The sequence below is a fragment of the Cyprinus carpio genome, chromosome B7, assembly GCF_018340385.1.
Source record: "Cyprinus carpio isolate SPL01 chromosome B7, ASM1834038v1, whole genome shotgun sequence".
Lineage (NCBI taxonomy): Eukaryota > Metazoa > Chordata > Actinopteri > Cypriniformes > Cyprinidae > Cyprinus > Cyprinus carpio.
In genome coordinates this window covers 16,805,029-16,826,377 of record NC_056603.1, presented here as the reverse complement: position 1 = coordinate 16,826,377, position 21,349 = coordinate 16,805,029, and the positions used below count along the sequence as shown (strand labels likewise).

At 37.3% G+C, this 21,349-nt stretch overlaps 3 protein-coding genes across 3 annotated transcripts; 1 reads left to right on the top strand and 2 right to left on the bottom strand.

Annotated features, from left to right (window-relative positions):
* Positions 1–568: 568 nt before the first annotated feature.
* thap11 (THAP domain containing 11) lies at positions 569–1,979 on the top strand. The gene has a single exon (XM_019115964.2). It carries the CDS (start codon positions 964–966, stop codon positions 1,726–1,728), a length of 765 nt encoding a protein of 254 aa, XP_018971509.2. The 5' UTR covers positions 569–963; the 3' UTR covers positions 1,729–1,979.
* A 603-nt stretch (positions 1,980–2,582) lies between these two features.
* Positions 2,583–10,605, bottom strand: cog4 (component of oligomeric golgi complex 4). Its single transcript, XM_042727559.1, has 19 exons — positions 10,417–10,605; positions 10,145–10,227; positions 9,935–10,049; positions 9,658–9,832; positions 8,893–9,086; positions 8,222–8,324; positions 7,969–8,129; positions 7,795–7,855; positions 7,583–7,714; positions 7,161–7,279; positions 6,757–6,923; positions 6,426–6,603; positions 6,225–6,287; positions 5,865–5,981; positions 3,652–3,744; positions 3,389–3,472; positions 3,215–3,316; positions 2,994–3,122; positions 2,583–2,884 (listed from the first exon to the last, which is right to left on the bottom strand). The coding sequence occupies exons 1-19, from the start codon at positions 10,549–10,551 to the stop codon at positions 2,750–2,752; spliced, it is 2,346 nt and encodes a 781-aa protein (XP_042583493.1). The 5' UTR covers positions 10,552–10,605; the 3' UTR covers positions 2,583–2,749.
* Positions 10,606–14,437: 3,832 nt separating this feature from the next.
* Positions 14,438–18,445, bottom strand: dnaaf1 (dynein axonemal assembly factor 1). The gene is made up of 10 exons (XM_042726826.1): positions 18,151–18,445; positions 17,468–17,567; positions 17,274–17,365; positions 16,955–17,176; positions 16,682–16,848; positions 16,455–16,576; positions 16,146–16,312; positions 15,438–15,550; positions 15,099–15,359; positions 14,438–14,689 (listed from the first exon to the last, which is right to left on the bottom strand). The coding sequence occupies exons 1-10, from the start codon at positions 18,254–18,256 to the stop codon at positions 14,438–14,440; spliced, it is 1,602 nt and encodes a 533-aa protein (XP_042582760.1). The 5' UTR covers positions 18,257–18,445.
* Between the last annotated feature and the right edge of the window lie 2,904 nt (positions 18,446–21,349).

Genomic DNA, 21,349 nt, shown 5'->3' with positions numbered 1-21,349 from the left:
GGTTAGGTTTTTTAACATACAGTGTTAAAGTAGCCCGTTTAAGGCGAACTGGAACAGTACCAGTTTGTAAGCATTTATTAATGACTGATAACAGACTTGTGCCAACTGCATCTATAATTTGTTTAAGGAAAAAAGGAGGAACTATATCTTGTGGACATGGTGTAAGCTTTAGATGGTCCACAATTTCCTTTGTGGCTTTGTTCCTTTCCTTTCAATGACTCTCTATATCTCTCTCTTTATATGCTACAAGCATAGGCTACATAATAAATAGGGCTATTCATAAATTAAATACTATTGCAGGCTATCTATTCTCAGTTGCTCATGCTGTGATATACATCATATTGTGATGTAATGCCTAGGGCAGCATTCCTAAACCAGGCATTCATTGAACATTTTTGGTTTGTTTTAATCAAATATCGCAGATGCTAGTTCAAGAATCACTGTAATTGTCCAAAAGGTTAACTAGACATTATAAGGTTAACACACTCTAACCAGTGATGTAAAGGTTAAAGGAAACGCTGTTGTTTATGTATTTTTTATTTCTATATATTTGTTTAATATGCACTGTTTTTTAATGTTTCCATTTCGTTCGGTATAAATTGCACCATTCAAAGCACGCTCTTACATTGATTTACAAAGGATGAAACAAGTCCAATATTTGGCACAAAACAATTCCAAAACTGTCTAGTTTTATTTACACATTGTGCAAGTTAAAAGCACTGTTGCAACACTATTGGCTTTGCATAATCGCATTATAAAGTCCTCCAAAGGCGCACATCTGCGCAGACGCGAGTCTGTCTGCCAGCATTTGAAACCAAAACAGGAAGTCGTAAGTATTGTGGGACGTGTAGTTCCGCTTGTAGGCCGCTGGTCTGGATAACAGCACACGAAGGAACCAAACAAAACAAAATTAGGGAAACTTCCAAGGGACTGCAGTTATACTGGTGCATCTTTTACACGATTATGCCCGGCTTCACGTGCTGCGTGCCCGGATGCTACAACAACTCGCACCGGGACCGCGATCTGCGATTCTACACCTTTCCGAAGGATCCCACTCAGCGAGAGGTATGGCTGAAGAACATTTCGCGGGCCGGTGTGAGCGGCTGCTTCAGCACTTTCCAGCCCACCACCGGACACCGGGTCTGCAGCGTCCACTTCCCCGGCGGCAGGAAAACCTACACCATTCGCGTCCCGACGCTTTTCCCTCTGCGCGGGGTGAACGAGAGGAAGAGCAGGCGAGGAAGGAGCAGGAAGGTCTCCGAGGTCGTGCCCATCATCAGCAACGTTGTTTCCAACGCTAACGTTAACGAGTCAGCGCCAGTGGAGGAAGAGGGGGACTCCGAGAACACCACCGTGGTGCAGATAGGTCAGAACGGCCAGTACATCACCGCCGTAGACCTCACACCTTCAGGAGACGGCTCCTGCCTCGCAGCGGTGGTCTTGGGCTCAGGCGAAAACCTGTCCGGAGGCAGCGCACCGTGCCCCGTGGCCGATCTCGCGCTGTGCGGGGTGGACCACTCGTACTCGCTAACCACCGGCACAACGCCCGCTGAGCTGCTGAGGAAGCTGAACGAGCAGCGGGACATCATCGCGCTGATGGAGATCAAAATGAAGGAGATGAAGAACACCATCCGACAGCTGCGCGTCAACGAGGCACGGCTGCAGGAGGAGCTGCGGGAGCGGGACCGTCTGATCTCCGCCAACACCATCATTAAGAGGAAGCTCTGACGAACGACGCAGAGAAACGACAGACTACAGACGCAAAGGACGGTCGGCGTTCGGTGCTTCTTTAAGAAAAGGCGACGACAATTAAGCATCATCGTAGGTCTCATTTCAACTTCCTCCAGGACTAAGAAGTAGTAGATAGGCTTTGTGTGTGTGTGTGTGTTAGAGCGCAGATCCACGAGTTCGTCTTGTGTGCTCGAGCTGTCAGGCACAGCGCTACACGGGGACTGAGATGAGTTCAGCAGACTGGTCCTTCTCATCATAAAATTCTAAGATAAACCTACTTCCAGACTTCATTAACAAAGCAACATACCCCAGATCTGTCTACTGCCGCACTTCATAACCATATTACATGCACACAGAGACTGCTTCATAAGTGTGTAAACTGCTTATTATTTGGGTTTCTTTCTTTGTTTTTAAATATTTCAGTGCATCAGATCGGAGCTTCTGGTCCGGATGAACCGATTCTTTACATGCAGGTTAACTCAGAAAAGATTAGTGGTTTGAAGTCAACTGCTTTTGAACTTTAATTTGTGGAACTGTTTTTGTGGTGTTGCATTTAAACAAATTATTTAGTTGGGAATCTCTTTTGTAAGATTCTTTACCACACTAGTTCTGAATATGTTGTGCACTTATAAAAGCTGTTTCTTTTGTATTTGAAGCCTTGTGGCATCACATTTATTCTAGGAAACTTAATTTTAATGAACTGTCTTCAGTAAAACATCTTTAAATTAATCAACCTTTCCAGTATTTAGCAAAAAAAAAAAAAAAAAAAAGATACTGCCCTTTAAAATTGAAGAGCTTATTTACGAAAGTCTAAGATTCAAAATAGCTAAAGGACTATTTGACTCACAATGTTGGCTGGTATAACATTTATTACATATGTAAAAACAAAAAAAAAAACATGAGTATACAAATGTTCAGACATAACACAAGTTATTGAATCATAACACAATTCAAGTTACCCAAAACACCATTTCTATGCATAAAAGCCTCAAGTGGAAACTGTTTTTGTTTACTTCTGTTAGAGTCGTAGTCTTTTAATGTCCTCGCTACGGAAATCTACCCTTAGAGCCAAGACTTGCCGAACCTCTGCAGGGGTCAGACGCCAAGTCAAAGGCCCGGAGTTGGGTCCCCAATAATCCAGGATTTCAGACACCTAAAGGAAGAAAACACAGTCAAACAAAATTCAAAACAACACTGTTTTTATATTTATGGACCGGTTTTCAATGATTAACATTTTAAATGGCAGTCAAAAAGCCACACACTCTTTCTAAGTTGAGAATAGTTGCCATCTGCGTGAGTCGGGCAAACTTATCCCGTATGGTCCATGACGTGACCGAGGAGAGGTAGGCAACCAAAGCACGCAGCTCCTTATCGAACTGTAATCCACCAAGCTGCAACCCAGAAATGAGAGGACAGTTAGGCTGTCTGTGACTTTAAGCAAATATGTGGCTGTTCATTTGTGCAGGGCAGGTTTACATCTCACCCTGCTGAAGGTGCATTTGAACACAGTCTTCTCCATCTCCATAGCTATGAGGCTGGTCATCAGGCTAGTTAGAGTATCGTAAATGACTGGTGACAGGCCCACCTACAGGGAGGCATCTTTAGAATTAGAATAGGTTTGTGTGAGCATGTGTAAAGTGGATTAAAATGAATATACCTTAAACTCAGCCATGAGCTGCTCCAACTGGACAATGAGTTGCTGAACCCAAGGATCATTGGCTTCATAGTCACTGAACTCTTCCTAAAAAAAAAAACAACACCTAACATAACATCCTCAAAAAGATTCATAATATAAGGAATATAACATCATAAATTAAAAAAGTATTTCCATTTCTACCAAAGTCAACACAAATTCATACCCACTCTTTACACTATCAATCAGTATTAGTAATAGATATTGCAATGTTATCATTAACTTACCTCTTCAATATTGTGTGAGACAGACAGGAAGCTGCTGATCCAGGGTTTTACTTGTGGCCTGATAGAGGTGTTATTAAGCTCCTGTAGACCCTCCTGTACATACATAAACCATTAATAAAAACAATTTTACCCATCTACAAACAGATGACATACACAGACTATCAACAGTTTGGGGTAATTATATATATATATATATATATATATATATATATATATATATATATATATATATATATATATATATATATATATATTATATATATATACACACACACACACACACAGACATATATACATATATATCGAATAAAATAAGTATTAAACACATCACAATTTTTCTCAGTAAATATATTTCTAAAAGTGCTGTTGTTCACCAGATGTCGGTAACAATTCAAGTGTTCCATACATACAAAGAAAAAAATACAAATAAGTTCAGAAATTAAGTTCTGTGTAATAAAGTAGAATGACAGGGAAAAAATACATCCTGCCCCTTGTCAGTGGAAATTAATATTCGTTGGTTCAGTCCCCAACTGAAATGTCAGAAAGGTGTCTCATGACCAACGTGTCACACAAGAAACATTTCAAAAAACAAAAAAGAAAACCTTCCCAAAAACCTCCCAAACCTATTGTTTCAAAAAAAAACGCTGGCACTCAAGCATTGGTTACAGAAGCATTTCTATACTTCTGAATGTTCCAGTGAACACTGTTGGGGCCATAATCCGGAAGTGGAAAGAACATAATTTCACCATAAACGGGCCATGACCAGGTGCTCCTCGCAAGATTTCTGACAGAGGAGTGAAAAGAATTATCAGAAGAGTTTTCTAAGAACCAAGGACCACTCATGGAGAGCTTCAAAAAGACCTGGAATTACCTGGAATTAGCATGTTGTTTCAAAGAAAACAGTAAGTAATGCACTCAACCGCCGTGGCCTGTATGCACACTCACCACGCAAGACTCCATTGATGAAGAAAAAGCATGTTGAAGCTTGTTTAAAGTTTGCTGCACAACATTTAGACAAGCATGTGAAATATTGGGAGAATATTGTCTGGTCAGATGAGACAAAAATATTACTCTTTGGATGCCATAATACACATCATGTTTGGAGGTCAAATGGCACTGCACATCACCCCAAAAACATCATGGTGTGGCACTGGCAAAATTCATAAAATTGAAGGGAGGATGAATGGAAAAATGTACAGAGACATTCTTGATAAAAATATGCTGCCATCTACCAGGATGATGAAGATGAAATGAGGGTGGACATTCCAGCGAGACAATGATCCCAAACACACAGCCAAGGAAACTCTCATTTGGTTTCAGAGAAAGAAAGTAAAGCTGCTAGAATGGCCAGCCAATCACCTGACCTGAATCCAATAAAAAATCTATGAAAAGAACTAAAGATGAGAGTTCATAGAAGAGGCCCACAAAACCTTCAAGATTTTAAGACTGTTTGTGTGGAAGAATGGGCCAAAATCACAGACTAGTTTCTCCGTACAGGAGGCGTCCTGTCATTACCAACAAAGGCTTTTGTATGAAATATTAAATTAATTTCAGTAAGCGTGTTCAATGCTTTCTCCCTGGGTCATTCCATTTTATTACACAAAACTTATTTGTATTGTTTTCTTTGTATGAATGGATTACTTGGGTTGAAAAATTTCATGTCAACAGCACCTTTAAAAATATATTTATATTTAAAAATATATTTAAAATGGTGATGTGTTCAATACTTATTTTACCCGCTGTATGTAGGTATATATATATATATATATATATATATATATATATATATATATATATATATATATATATACACATAATTTAAAGATTATTAAATTATGCTGTTCTTCTATACCTCATTTTCATCAAACATTCCTGATAAAAAACGTTTCACAATTTTTAAAAATAAATAACTTTTTTCAACATTGTTTTCAACATTGATAATAGTAAAATTTTTCTTGAGCACCAAATCAGCATTTTAGAATGATTTCTGAAGGATCAAATGACAATGAAAATATAGAAGTAATGGCTGCTGAAAGTTTTTTTTTACCATCAAAGGAATATATTAAATCGTTTAAATCTTTTTACAAATAAAAATAGAAAGCGTTTTTTAAGAGTAATAGCATTTCACAATATTACTGTTTTACTGCATTTTTGATCAAATAAATGCAGCCCCAAACTTCTGAACATTAGTGTACAAATAGTTTTTCACTGACCTGGAGAAGGTCCTTGAATCTGCTGGAGGTGTTGACCAAATCAGATAGACAGCTGTCTATCTTAGCCTTCGCATGATCTGAGCCCACTCCCTGACTGAATAACTTGGCACAATCACTCTAAGATGGAAAGAGAGAAAACAATTCATCATATCATACATCAATTCAGTCCATATTTTTTGGACTGCTTTTATGATATGTTTATGAGGCTTATACAATTCTATCTGGATTAACTGCATGGAAAAGATTTCAAAAATCCTCTTTTTGTGTTCCATGGAAAAAAAAAATCCTATATTTTGAGATATAGGATCTTTGCATCTGGTGGTTGACTGAAAAACCAAATCAAAGTCATTTCACACAGACCTCTAGATTCTTTTTCAGGGTGCTGATATTCTCACTGCAGACCTCCACATTATTGAGAGCCACCTGAGAAACAAACATATCAGATAACAGACAGGAGTGTGTGATTAGTGAGAACTAGGTACATGAAAACAAGTGAAAACGTGACATAATAAATTCAGACTGTGTTTAAATTTGTGTGAGATAGAAAGACTTGATGCTGACCAAGTAGGCGCTCTTTGCCTGCTCCTGGCTCTCAATCCCAAGCGTTTGTGTGAGATTTGTAATCTTGCCCTGCTGTAGGCTGCTCTGCATCAGACTGACGGCACTGCTGACCCCACGCTGCAGGTCCTGCAGAGCACTGACTGGATATCCAGCTCGGAGCTTACATACTAACACCTCTCTGCATACAAAGAAAGAGATGCAAAGGGTACACCGAACGATAAGATATTCAACAAAAAATGGTTTCACAAAATTCTCTGAATCTTCAACCACCACTACAATAACTCTTCAAATGCACAACAGTAACAAAATACACGGAGGCTAATTAAATTACCTGAAGTCTGTCTCCAGAACACTGGTCGCATGATTGATCATAGCACACATGCAGTCAGAGCTGCTGCTGGTGAGGGCCCGGCTGATACATTTCTTCACTATGTAGAAAACATCATCCACCATGCTGGAGCTCAGCTGACCCACCTCAGCTGTGTCCATGACAACTGCCTATAAAATCATATTCATATTCCAATGAGGACATAGATTCTGCCAAAGAATTGTATATGCAATTTAACAATAGAAAATGTAGGACAATGTAGGAAGGTACACTATAAATTTCAATAAAAGCATTTTTATTGACCCCAAACTTTTGAATGGACACTACATGTGCCTGACAATAGCTCTGACATCTCTGATGTTTTACATTGTAATGTACACAAGTTATTGATTGTATGCGTGTCCCACCTTGTTGACGGACTCTCTCATGTAATACTCCTCCATGGGAATGTAATAGCCAATCAGCTCCTGCATAGTGCGGCTCAGCTGGCAGTTCTTCAGCAACTGTTCTAAACTCTGCTGATGCTCTAGAAAACCAAACAAAAACAAACATGAACAATGCCAGAAAGTAAAACTGATGAGTATAAATTTACATAAATCAGCATATTCAACAACATATTCAACACATTTTGCCAACCTCCAATTTGTATAGCCTAGCTAGTTACATATATTTCTTTTTAACAGGCAATGATGTGTTGCCTGAATGAGCATCATGTATTAATGTGCAGTAGCATTTGTGCTAACTTCTAGGCTACAGCTGATGACATGCACTTGCAACAGAATTTTGTTTCATAGAGTAGTTTCATATCCCATAAAAAGCTAGGTGTTACCTTGTATAACCGTTTCATCTGCCATTGCATCTGCAACCTCAAAGTCAGCCACTATACGCCGCCTCAAGAATCGAAAGTACAGCTCGGCTCTCGAGTTCATTAAGGTAACCTCACATAACACAGAATACAAATCTCAAAAAAAAACAAAAGACAAAATTTAAAACACCATGTATTCACAAGATACACAGATAAACGATTATAACACGGGCCGCACCTGGGCTCAATCTTTTCTGTAGCCATGCCCCTCATCATGCTGCTCTGGATAACCTGAAACTATAGCGAAACAAGTATATAACTACATCAAAGTACACTTGATTCATGGTGCAAACATTAAGTATAGTACATAAACACACTAACGCAGCATACAGTATAGACACTAAACACACCTTATTGTTATAATCTCTCTGTTGGATGAATTTGTCCACTATTTTCTGAGCCTGTTTATCACACTCTTTTTGAAGGTGTGCAAGGAGTGTGTGTAGTCGGCCTGGTCCATAGTATGTCTCCACTATGGGCTGATGGGTTTCAACAATGCGTGCAATACCTAACAGGTACAGACAAAGGCTGGTTGATCTCGATTTGTTTAAACATAATAAATATGTAGCCTCAACCATCGCCAATATCACAGCAAAAAACAACCGAGAAGCAGTGTGAGTGTGTCAGCAAAAATAACCGGTGCTCTGCGTTCGCCGAGATCAGAGCCAACAGCCAGGAGTAAGTTCTCCTCTGCCTTACTGGCCAACTGAAAGAAAAGCAAACAAAAGACAGAGGTTTTAATATTAGAACCCAAGTAACTAAACCAAAGCATTCTCAACTGATTTCACTGGTCATGTAAGGGTAGGGACACACCAAACTGAGGCCAAAGAACTAGCGCTGTGGAAAGCCAACTGTGGCATCGCCAGCGTTGGGACAAAAAAGTTGCACTAGAACACACTGGACAGACTACAGCTGACAGCCAACTAGCGTGTGCGCTCTGCACTTGTTCGAGAGAACGCAACTCTCCCATACCAGCAGTTGACAGTAGTCTGTATTAAAACAGGAAAAACTAGGAAAAACTAGAACTGTGGATATACAAAGCAAGCAGAGCTCACCAGCTCCAGCCGTGCTCATTACTGACCGTTTCGTGTAGCTTTTTTCAATCATGTCTGCTAAGTTGCAAATGGCACTGGCATTGTCAGCCCTTGGTCTTCTTCCAACGTTGGGGAACACTTTGAAAAAACTAAAGTTGACCGACGCTCAAAAACCACCTGACATTGCCAGCCAACTCAGTCCCACCAAAGCAAAAATCTTAAAAAAACACATGCTCCTACCTGACTGCAAAGGTACTGAGCAAAGCATGCAAGTCCCTGCTCATGCAGTCCCAGTAAAGGAAGGATCTTGAAAAAGCGCTCCACTTGAGGTAAGTCACCTGTGGCAACTGCCTCCTCCAGTCGCGTTGTAACAAGTGCCTTCAGATTGCGCTCTGCTTCCTGAAGCAATGCAAGGCTGGCTTCAACTGCACTGCCTGCACAATGTATAGCATACAGATAATACAATAATACAAGTATCTTATTCTAAGTATTTGTGTGCATCAGTTTGAACAATACATGCACATTGTCTATTATTTCTATAAATCACAGTTAACAATTTGCATAATACTGCTGGTAACAAAACTCCTACAACTTGTTTGTAACAGACAACTTGGAGTGACAAACACAACTGTTCAAAAGTCATTGAGATTTTCTTTTTTGATAGAAATTAATACAATTATTCAACATAGATGCATTAAACTGAACAAAAGCCATTGTAAAGTTTTAAAATATATTTTTGATCAAATAAATGCAGACCCGTTAATCATTAGAGATTTATTTAGAAAAATGTAAAACATTGTGTATATTAGTGTAGTGTATATTATAATAGCTACAAGGGTGACTTATTAAACTGCAAAGTGATAAACATCCAAAAAGTAGCTCTTTAAGCTATTAAGATGTCAGACTATAAAGAGATATATACATATTTGAAAATGACTACATGAATTACTATTCAATAGTTGCGGTGGTAATACTTGTTGCTAAAAAAAACCCAAAAGCACTCACCCTCTCCACCCTGCTTGCTGAGCTCAATCACTGACTGGTCAAGAGAAAGATAGCGATGAATGTGGGCAGCAGCTTGCTCGTAATCCTGGTTACGCAAGGCTGTCTGAACACCATCTGTGCAGAACTTCAGATCTAGAATATCATCTGCCCTCTGAATTGCTTGGTACAGCCTTTTCTGAAACAGAACCAGGTGCAACGGTTGAGTGGAAGCTGACAGCAGACTGGGACTGTCATTTTTATAGAGTGTACATATTATGCAGATGTGTATGGTGGCCACCTTAGTGAGGTCCAGCTGTCTGACTTTGCTGCTGACGTTCTCTGCCAGGCTGCAGGTGAAGCTGATCATGCCAGACAGCTGCACTGCATCTCCCTCGATCAGCTGCAAGTTGGGTCTGAGGAACGCACACAAACACAATTCATCAGCACACTCTATTCTATTCTTCCAGTTCAACAGCATATGTTAAGTGTAAAACCCAAACACACTCACCCCATCCTCTGCAGGCCAAGCATCTTTGTTTCTATGTTGCTCTGCTGTCCCATAAGAGAGCCCAACTCCATCTGCACTTCCGCCTGTCAGGGAGGTGCGTTTATAATCACTTCATGCCAATGCATAGTCAACATGCACACGATCTCACAGTTCAGGCACACGCTGATTATATACATACGTAATCAACTAACTAACACAGCTGACAAGCGTTTATCTAGTAGTCCAGCTCACAGAGACTAACGAACACAGTGTCTCCACTAATAAATATTCACCTCCTCGGCACATAGCTGCGCATACACTCGCTCCAGATCCTCCAGCTCTGTCAGACCCTCTATAGTGTCGGACTGGACGGCGGAGAGGCCCGCAGGACCACCGCGGCGACGCGACGGTGAACCGACTTCATCCATGACTGCCACACATCCACACAAACTGCGTCACTTCCACTGACTCTACTGCGTCATACAACTGTAAGTATGGGACTTTACTCCCACCTAATGGTAGTTTTTAATATATATATATATATATATATATATATATATATATATATATATATATATATATATATATATATATATATATATATATATATATATATATATATATATATATATATATTACAAGCAACTTCAAAAGGTTAAATGCCTCTCAGTGTGTAAAGACATAATTCATATCCATAACACAAATGTAACGTGAATTCAAAAATTAATTCAAAATTCACTACACAATTAATAACTTATGAACCTTTTTTTTTTTTTATTATTTTATAATAAATAATTTATATAGGAATATATAACAACACAATACAAAATAATAAAGAATTTTTCACCAACTTACATTAATTTAATAGGAAAACAAAATACAAAAATCACTATGGCTTTACCAGTGTACAATGATGGAATTAGATGTTAATACAATGGCACTTGGGTGTCTATTGCACGATAGCCTTAAATAACCATATTACTAGCCTATTTCATGTAGGCTACATTCCATTTACATAGTTGCTTACTTAAAGTACTTCAATTTTTCCATGTCCAAAAACACAGTAGATGAACACAAGGAAAACAGTAACAGATTCAGTGACAGAGAAAATGAGAGAGGAACTGATAGTAATGGCTTTATATAAGAGGTAGTAATCCATTTATTCTCCTCTCCCTTTAGTTTTATGCAATGACATAATCCAAACCTGTCAATCAGACAGAGGCTTGTCCACTGTGTGTCAGTGTGTGTATTAGAAAAGTACCATGCTGGAATTAAAATGACAGTCCTACTGATTTTTTTTCCCCATCTGTTTGTATATTGTGTGTGAGTCTGACAAGAGAGAGTGTGAGAGAGAGACTGAGAGACAAAAAGCAAATACGCTAAGCTATATAGAACCATTGTCATGGGAGGTATATCCTTCTTCTCTGATACTGAACAGTGTAGCCGGAAATGATCTTTAATCCCACAGTTTTCCCCCTTTTTAATAATCAGATGTCACAGCCCCCGTTTATCCATCATTCTCAACAGTTGGCGACCTCAGAAATGTTTGGATGATTTGTACATGACTGTGTGTTAAAGTGTGAACGTTTAGGTTCTCCAGTGCGTGTGGTCAGTTCAAAATTTTGTCTGTTCCACGGAATGAATCTGCTGCTGATCATTTCATTCTGTCTCAGTGAGTAAAAGTTTATTTTATCTTCAAACTTGTGTTTTCGTGTGTAATAACATAAGTTGTTTTATATATATATAATGCTGTAGCTAATGTTTCTGAACTATTAAATGTATGAGTAGTATCTTTTATATTTCTCTGTTAAAATAAACATGCCAAGTAGTGGAAAGAAATGGGAAAAATGGAAATTTGTCATTTTGAGTTGTTCTGCAGCGAGATTAAATGTCATTTTTACTCTGCGTCTAATCCTTAGATTAATCCATTGACGTATGACAACATCTAGCAGTACAGAGAAATAGACACACATAAACATAAAGATACAATAGAATGTTGCCACAATAATATTGTAGAGTTGCAGCAGACACGTCAGTTAACATTTCTGTCAGTTTATGCCATATGCCAATCTAATAATCGTAGAAACTGAAGTACATTTGCAGGTCTCAACAATGCAGGGGTATTATTTTTCTCTGCCTAGGTTGTATTCTGTATCATTAGAACCACAGGATATATTAAATCTGATCAAGTAAAACTTTAATATCTGAACATTTGTACAGAACACCATCCAAAATGGTACATCTTTAAATAAGTTCTTAAACCGTTCACCTGTAAATAACATTTTTGTACATTCATAAATCTATTATATATTTTTGTAATATTTGTATTACTGTATTGCATTATATTTAAATGTTTGTCTTTTTAAATAATATTGTGTTATTCCCATTTTTATTGCCTATTTTCTTGCCTATGACTATACTTCTGCAATAGAAGCTCCTGTCACCAAGGCAAAATCCTTGTGTGGGTAAACATATCAGGCATTAAAGGTTTTTTTTTTTCCTCTCTGAACTGCTTTAATTTGTACACTCTCAGGTCTCTGTTCTTCTGTGCTGAGTGCAGCAGTAATACATCCATGTAGTTCTGTATACAGGGGCTTTGCTGAATGTCTGGTCACTCTGGGTGACAGTGTGAGCTCCAAGGCTGATAACCCACAGGACATTAACTCCATTTGCAAGTGAGCCATGTTCACACACAAATACACCCTCCACCAAATACAACTTTTTTTTATCTCAATACATTGCACTTTTCACATCTGCAGGTCATGGGATGCTTTCCAGGTGTGCGTGAGTGGTGTCTTGTCAGGCTGCCGAGGTGATGCAGCAGAAATTTGGGAATCTTTGAAACCGGAGTCCAGGAAAACAGCATTTGCTGGTAACCTCTACAACATGTGTGCTAGTCGTACTGAAGCTGCAACTGCAACCACACCTCTGGTCCCCAACACTGACCAAACCAACCAGGAAACACTCAAAGGACTCGCTCATTCTGTCACACACTCAGTCAGTAAAGAGCCTCCCCCTACATCCTTCTATCTAACCCATCCACTTAACATATAACAAATTATAACATATACATTTAAAAAAACTGGACTGATGCCAGTGACACCGCTACAGGCACATATCTGCATACACTCTTTATCTTGGTATATTTTATTTAATTTTATGTATAATTTAATATGTAAGCTCTTTGGTAAGATATTCAAGGCACTTATGTATTTGTATGTTTAAAATTATGACAAAGGTTTCTATTAAAATCAGTGATGTTCTGTACTCAAATCTAATGGTTTGGTACAGGATTTAGTATCTGTAGCTTGTGTCAAATGACCATAATTATATAATATTAGATATAATTATATTAATAAATTATATATTATTATATATAAATGTTATATATAAATTATATACGAGTGTCTTGAAGTATTTTCAAAATACATTAATAATATCTGCAATAAAATTCAAAGCAAAATGATTTGGTTATTGTATTTTGTATTTTATTTAAAGGATTAATATGATTTGGTGATTTAAAATTAAACACCTTTAATAAATCAGGTAGACATCAAATTTAAAGGGATAGTTCCCCCAAAAATTAAAATTCTGTCACTAATTACTCGTCGTTCCAAACCTGTAAGACCTTCCTTCATCTTTGGAACACAAATTAAGATATTTCTGATGAAATCCAAGAGCTTTCTGCACCTCCATAGACAGCAATACAACTGAAATGTTTCCAGGTCCAGAAATGTAGCAAGGACATCAGTAAAATAGTCCATTTGATATCAGTGGTTCAAACGTAATTTAACAAAGCTATGAGAATACTTTTCGTGTGCAAAGAAAACAAAAATAATGACTTTATTCAGCAGTTCTTCTGTCAGGATACTCGTCATGATACTCTCTATAATGGTGGAAGATGTTAACTCGGGGGAGAAGAATTGTTGAATAAAGTTATTAGTGTTTTCTTTGCGCACAAAAAAGTATTCTCATAGCTTTGTAAAATTACGGTTGAACCACTGATATCACATGGACTATTTTATTGGTGTCCTTACTATGTTTCTGGGCCTGAGAACATTTCAGTTGCTTTGCTGTCTATGCAGGGTCAGAGAGCTCTTGGATTTCATCAAAAATATCTTAATTTGTGAGATATGTGTGTGTTCCGAAGATGAATGAAGGTCTTTCAAGTTTGGAGGGTGAGTAGTTAATGACAGAATTTTCATTTTTGGGAGAACTATCCCTTTAAATAAATATCCAAGGTTTGTGCTGGAGAGCCTCCTGGGTTGAGAAAAACTACAATATAGTTTCATCCATTTGTTCAACCATTAAAACTCAGTCCAGTTCTTCAATCAGAACAGTCTTTCTGTTTTCCTCTGGCTTTGGGAAGTCATCCCCTGCTTCTGCTTGACTGGAGAAGGCAGGACTCTGCTGCTTGATTGAGGTTCTCTTAGTGGAGACATTAATAAGCAGCTGAGATTGATCAGTGCCCACAGCATCTGACTGAGGCCAGTGATACAAACTTGTAACAGCTTCTGATTCCGTGTCATCACCAGAGATGACCTGAATCTTTGGACGGATCACACTCTGTAAAATGTAACATGTAAATCTCCACAACTTTGCCATAAAGTTGAAACACAATGTTCCATCACAACTTAGAAAATGTCATCATGTCATAATTAAATATTTGGCTTTTTCACCAAGAGTTATTTTAGTATCATTGCGATACTGTTACAGTATTTATTCAAACATTAACATCATTTTAGTTTTAGGTAATTGCAATAAAACTGCTCTAAACATCAATCTATTTCCAAAAACCACAATATCTTCAATAACCTTAAAAGAAATCAAGATCATCAAAAGAAATCAGCAGCAAAAATAATGTTATTTTCAGTGAAATATCAAACAAAAATTCTGTACAAATCAACAATACAACACACTCAAATTCAAAACAAATGGAAGTTATATTGATGTGAGCAATGGTGTAAGTACTCACATCAATTTTTAACACTGGTTCATCTGACAGGTTGATGGACTCTATTTCATCCTCAGAGATCAGTTCAGTCACGAGAGCCCCAGGACCTGCGACTGAGACTAAACCGCTCTGAGGTGACTGTGATGGTTTTGTGGGAACACTCATTCTCTGGTACTTCTCCTCTTCAGTCTTCAATCCCCGAGTTGATTCGCCAGTCTGTTTCTGGTCAAATGATGGATGGAGAATCTGTTCTGAAACTGTCTGCTGTCTCTCTGGTTTTGACTGGTCGGAATGATTTTGATCAAGTGTTGTTTGGATAATCTGTTCCTCATCAGATGCAGATTTGAAAGTGTAGTCTACCTCTGAAGCTGATGGATCAGTTTGTTCTTGCTCTGTTTTTGAAGAGTCACTCCCTGCAGTTTCTGGTGTTTCGTCTTGAGGGCTCTGATCCTCAGCAACAGGACTTGGAGGCTCTATGATTTATAAGGGTAAACCATAAGGTTTTAATGATGCTGTATGTCAGAAGGAGGTGCGAAAATATTAGCGTGTATATACACTACTGTTTAAAAGTTTGGGGTTGGTCATTTTTTTGAAAGACGTCTCTTATGCCCACCATTTATTTGACCAAAAATACAGTAAGAACATTAATATTGTGAAATATTATTGCAATTTAAAATAGATCATTGCAATTTTTTTATTTTATTACGTAATTTATTCCTGTCATGGCAAAGCTGAATTTTCAATTGACACAAGCCTTCAGTGTCACATCAGAAACCCTTTCTAATATGTTGACTTGGTGCTCAAGTTTTCAACTATTCTTATTATCAATGTTGAAAACAGCTGTGCTCCGTAATATTTTTGTAGAAACTGGATATATTGTTTTCAGGATTTTTTGATGACTATAGAGTTCAAAAGCATTCACTTAAAATAGAAATATTTTGTAACAGTCAAAAAGTCTAAAAGTCTTTGTCAATTTAATGCATCTTTGCTGAATAAAAGTTTAAATAAAATCTTAGTGTCCCCAAACTTTTGAACGATAGTTAATATGTGACCACATTTTGTGTTTGCCTTTCTCCAAAAGCTCTCGAGCCTGCTGTCGTCTCAGTGCGTTCTCTTTGATAGCAGTCAATGCATCCAAACTCTCCTGGACCTTCCTTCTCTCTCTCGTTTCCCACATTTCTCTTTCTTTTCGCTCACCTTCCAGACCACCAGCTGCCCATGCCTCTGCACATGCTCTGTGAATTAATGCAAACTACAGTAAAAGACTCAACAACTGCCTCTAGATGAACTAGTAACAAAGACTATCCCTAACTGACCATGGCGGTTGTCAGAAAATTAATGCTATGGGAATTAAGCACAGAAGACAATGTTGCTAACCTGTCTTTTGGAAAAACAGGCCGGTCATCTAGATAGGTCAGCTGCTTGAGATGCACAATCAGAGTCTTCCTGTAGTTTGGGATTTTTTTGATGACCTCATTACCCATTAGATTTAACACCCGCTGGCAAATTCAAATAAACACGAATTAACTTCTAGCAATTCAGTCCACATCCAAAAGTAAGCACCACTGATCATGTATACGAGGAGTGGGATACACTGTTTTTACCAAGTCCGGCATTCTCTCTAGAACACCGATGAGGGCTGGATCTCTGATGCGGTTGTGAGACAGATCAAGAACACTGATGGACAGACAGTGTGACAGCTCCTCCATGTCACACACATTCTCCAGTGAGTTATGGGAGATCTGCAGCGTGGATAGCTCACTCAAGCAGGCTGAAAAACAAACGATAAATGACTTTATGGCACATTGAGGAACAGGGAACCGTTGTTAACAATTCATTGTGTGGTGCCATTTTTATTTGTGTTTGCAAGTACTCACATATGTTCTCAATGATCTTGATATAATTGTTTGAGACATTGAGGGTGCAAAGCTTGCTGAGTGGTTCCAGGTTTTCCAGAGTATGAATTAGATTCTGATGGAGGAAAAGACAGCGAAGCTCTGTCTGATTCTCCAGATTTTCAATCTTGCGAATGCCATTGCATTCCAGCCATAGGCAGCGCAGGCCAGTATATTCCTCCAAACCCTCAATACAAGAAAAACCTACAATGCAGAAGGAACAACTTCACATAAAGAGCTGAAAGGAAAAATAACATAAAGCTGCAATATTAAAAGTCTTTAAAATGCAGAAATTTCAAACCTTTATAGTGAAGATAAAGTGTGTCATTCAGCCTTGGTGTCACGTACAGTTTGTTTTTCTTGCAGTGCTCCCTTAAAAACTGTTTGGTAATTTAGAAGATACAAGAAAAATCATTCAGTATTTTTTTCTTCTTAGACAACAACGTATGTTTTCCCAAGCAAATACCATACAGGTATTATAAAAATGCATATTACCTGGGACCTGAATGCATTGTGCTGCTTTCTGATGCTTTGGTTTCTACTGTGTCAGCGTTAACCTGTGTCCCATCAGCAGCTGCACTCTGAGACTCCTGGCCTATAAAAAGACATTTTATTACTATTGGGCATTTTCCAAAAAAAGGGTACAAAATCAGACATTATTTTTTTTTTAAGTAATCTTTTTTCCTTTTATCAAAAAATTATCAGTAAAAGAAGACACTTACCCTTCAAAAAATATTTAATTTCTACCAAATGTTGGTTTGTGGCTTTACAAGTTTTCATAATTTTAAAGAACAGCAAATAAAACAGTAACATGGCTGTATAAAATGTTGGAAAGAGATAAATAATTGATTTTTTTGATATTTAAAAATGTAAATGTAATTACAAGTAGCTAATAATTAGATAAAATAACGATATTTTCATATTATTTTAATTGTTAGATGCAATAAAGACCTATGTGTCAAACATGCTACTTTTAGTTAAGGCTATGTTACAAAATAACTTAATGTCGCGGCACCCAAAGTGTAACATAGTTACAGTATTTGAGTAATTGCCATTTTGAATAAGAGTCGGAGCAGAAGGGTATAAGCACGAAAGAACAGAATTTAAAGATAATATTCCAGTACATTTAAGTCTGTTATTTTGGTGATGGCCTTTGAATGTAGACTTTACGTTGTTACCTGGAACAAAAGACACAACACCTTCCCTCGTGTCTTTTTCTTCAGATTCAGCCCTCGTTCCTTCCTCCGCGTTCAGTGTTGTGGATACGTTCATTTTTGTCTGCATTTCGCGATGATATTGAACCACCGACCAACCGTCAACTTAGCTTAATAGCTGCTAACAGTGCTTGCCTTGAAGTTTGCTTAGTTTCCATAGAGACCGCACGCGAATGTGCGCTTCTCAAGAGGCGCTTCGATCTTCTGCTGGCAGGTGGCAGGCAGCTACTGAATCCTACAGAAGCCGTGGTCTGCCTGTGTGCTGATAGACCTACTTACGGATTTAAAACAGTCCACAACCAGAGAAGACTGAGGAAATGATTTGGGGGAAACTACTGTACTATATGTAGCATGTACAGATAAAGTACAGATAGCCTACTGAGAGGACAAGTAAGCTGTGCTTTTTTATTGCAGTATGTTAGTGCAGAAAAAAAATAGCACCATACATTTTCAACCAACCCCCCCCCCCCAAAAAAAAACCCTACCCACATATCAGGTTGTAATCCCAAAATGTAATCAGCTTTAAAGATGAATTGAGTGGAATAGAAATTCTCAATTGATTTTATAACAATAGAGTTGTGGGTTAAGAATACAATGTGTACAGTATATAGAAGTGTTAACCGAACATTTGCAGAAGAAAAATAAATCATATATATATATATCTATATATATATCCTGTTCTTCTTATTAATTAGGCCTATACCTACAAAATACATGCTTCTAACGTTCAGCATTCTAGTCTGTTTAATGTCATTTAAAAAAATTTTTACATGCAATTTTAATATATACAAAAAAAAAATAATCCTTATTAGAAGTGAACAAAACTACTAATTAGTCAAACTAATATTGTAACTCAGTGGTGTCTCTATGTTTGTATACTGATTTGCACTTCACCCCTCCTAAATAAAGAACTGGAGGAGTTTTCTGTCTGTGTCTGATTTTCATGTAGCTTCTCACAACACAAACATCTAAACATGCTATTGGCATCCCTCCTTAAGAAAACATACAGCAAAGAGTCAGCGAGTGGATTTAAATACACTAAGATTCCTGACACTGTGAGTAAATAACCATGAAGTCTTAGGCCAAGCTCAAAGGAAAACATAATAATGATGTTTTGAACAATGCTTGGCATAAACAACACTGTGTAATTGAAAAGTACAAGGGCCAGAATCCCCAAAATCCTCTTCTGTTCATTAGGGGTTACTGCGACTGAATGAGACAGTGCCTTCCATGAACCCACAAAGGAAAACAAAACCAATGTATAAGGCATCAATAAAACAAATACACTTAAGATAAATGCATGTGCAACATTCCCATTAAGTGCAACAATCACATCAATCACAATAATTCCACTTGGTATCGCCCAAACCAACAAGCATATCAGAGCTAAATTTTTAGAAGTATTATGAAGTCGGTACCAAACAGGGTATTTGATCATTATGTATCTTTCCACAGAGACACAGACCATGAAGCCAACATTAACTATTATACACCAGGAATAAATATAGTAGATAAATGCAATAATAACACTGAATGTACAAAAATTCAACTCAGGTCTGAAACAAATCTGTATGAAATCAGTAATAAAGAGGTTTATGACAAATACGGGAACAGTATGGTTAGGTCTGATCAGACAGCACAATCCATAGAATGCCAAGGACATGACAAGAAACTCAACGAAGAAAATAGTCCACATAACCACAGTTTGAACTGTGGATCCGCAAAGCATTTTTTCCACAAGGCTTATTTTCAGATCACAAGTCCCACATGTAAATGTCCCATTACAAACCATAGCTTCCTATTGGATGAAACCCCAATATAAAAAATTTGCGGTGCCTTAGATGGACTCTGGATGGTCAAACGATGACAAAAATGAGTTATTATTTTTAAATAAGCAATTGATTTTTTTTGTTGTGTTATCATAGTTAAAATATCAGAAAATATAATAAACAAAAATAACAGAAAAGTACAGTCCATGTATTTGAAAATTTCAAAAGGAAACTTACAGTACATATATCAGATCACAAAAAAAAGGAAGCTTTGTGTAGATATTTAAGATGAAAAATCAGTTTCGATAATAGTTTTACTGATGAAAAATATGGATACTTGTGAAAGTCCATAAATGTGATTTGATGATATTTAAGATTAGAAAAACACAAAATGCATACTACAAAGTAAATGGCTAATTAAACATAAAAAAACAAACAACATACAACAACAGAAAAAAACACAAACATACCCAAAAATACCTTGCAATTATTTACAGAGCACAACAGAAATAGGTCCAAACATACCTTGGGTTGTGTGGTGATTATTTGTCGTATCAGTTTTTGTGAAAGTGACACTTCAATTGAGCTGAAATACATGACAGATATTTAAAACACTCAAATCAAATAATAAAAAACATACATCCACATAAAAAAAAAAAAAAAAATAAAAAAATTAAATAATCTAAAGCTATTTATATACATTTACAACACAAAGCAAAATCATTGCATAATCTGATTGTAACATTTTCATAAATTATACCTTAAAAATAAAATTAATATTCTGAATCTGACAAATAACTCCCAAGACAATGCACAATGACTGTGCAAACATAAAAAGCATAAGAAACAAGTTTACCTTACAATGAGCTGCTTCTGCTGGTTTATTATGGTAGAAAGTAACTGATGAAGAAACAAAGTAGAGAGGGAGGAGCCACTAACACTGAACCAGATCCATCCACCATTAGCTCGGCATTTTCATCATATCATCATGCAATCAGATTAATATTTGGCTAGCATTTCTTGAAATTGAATTATGCTCACAGGGATTGACAATGTTGTTACATTTCAAAGTTGAGTAAAAATGAATAAAAATTAAAATTTTATTTCCAACCTAAAAAACAAAACTCATCTCACCCAAATCACATCTATGCTAGTTTAGTTAACATAGCAGTTGCTGAATTGAAGGGCTACACCTGATTTTCACTTAACATAGCAGCTGCTAAAATGAAGGGCTACACCTGATTTTCACACAGCTTCTTACAACACAAAAATCTAAACACGCTATTAGCATCCTTCCTTATGAAAACATACAGCAAAGAGTCAGCAAGTGGATTTAAATACAACATGATTCCTGATACTGAATGTAAACAATTGTAATAACTACTTATTCCGTG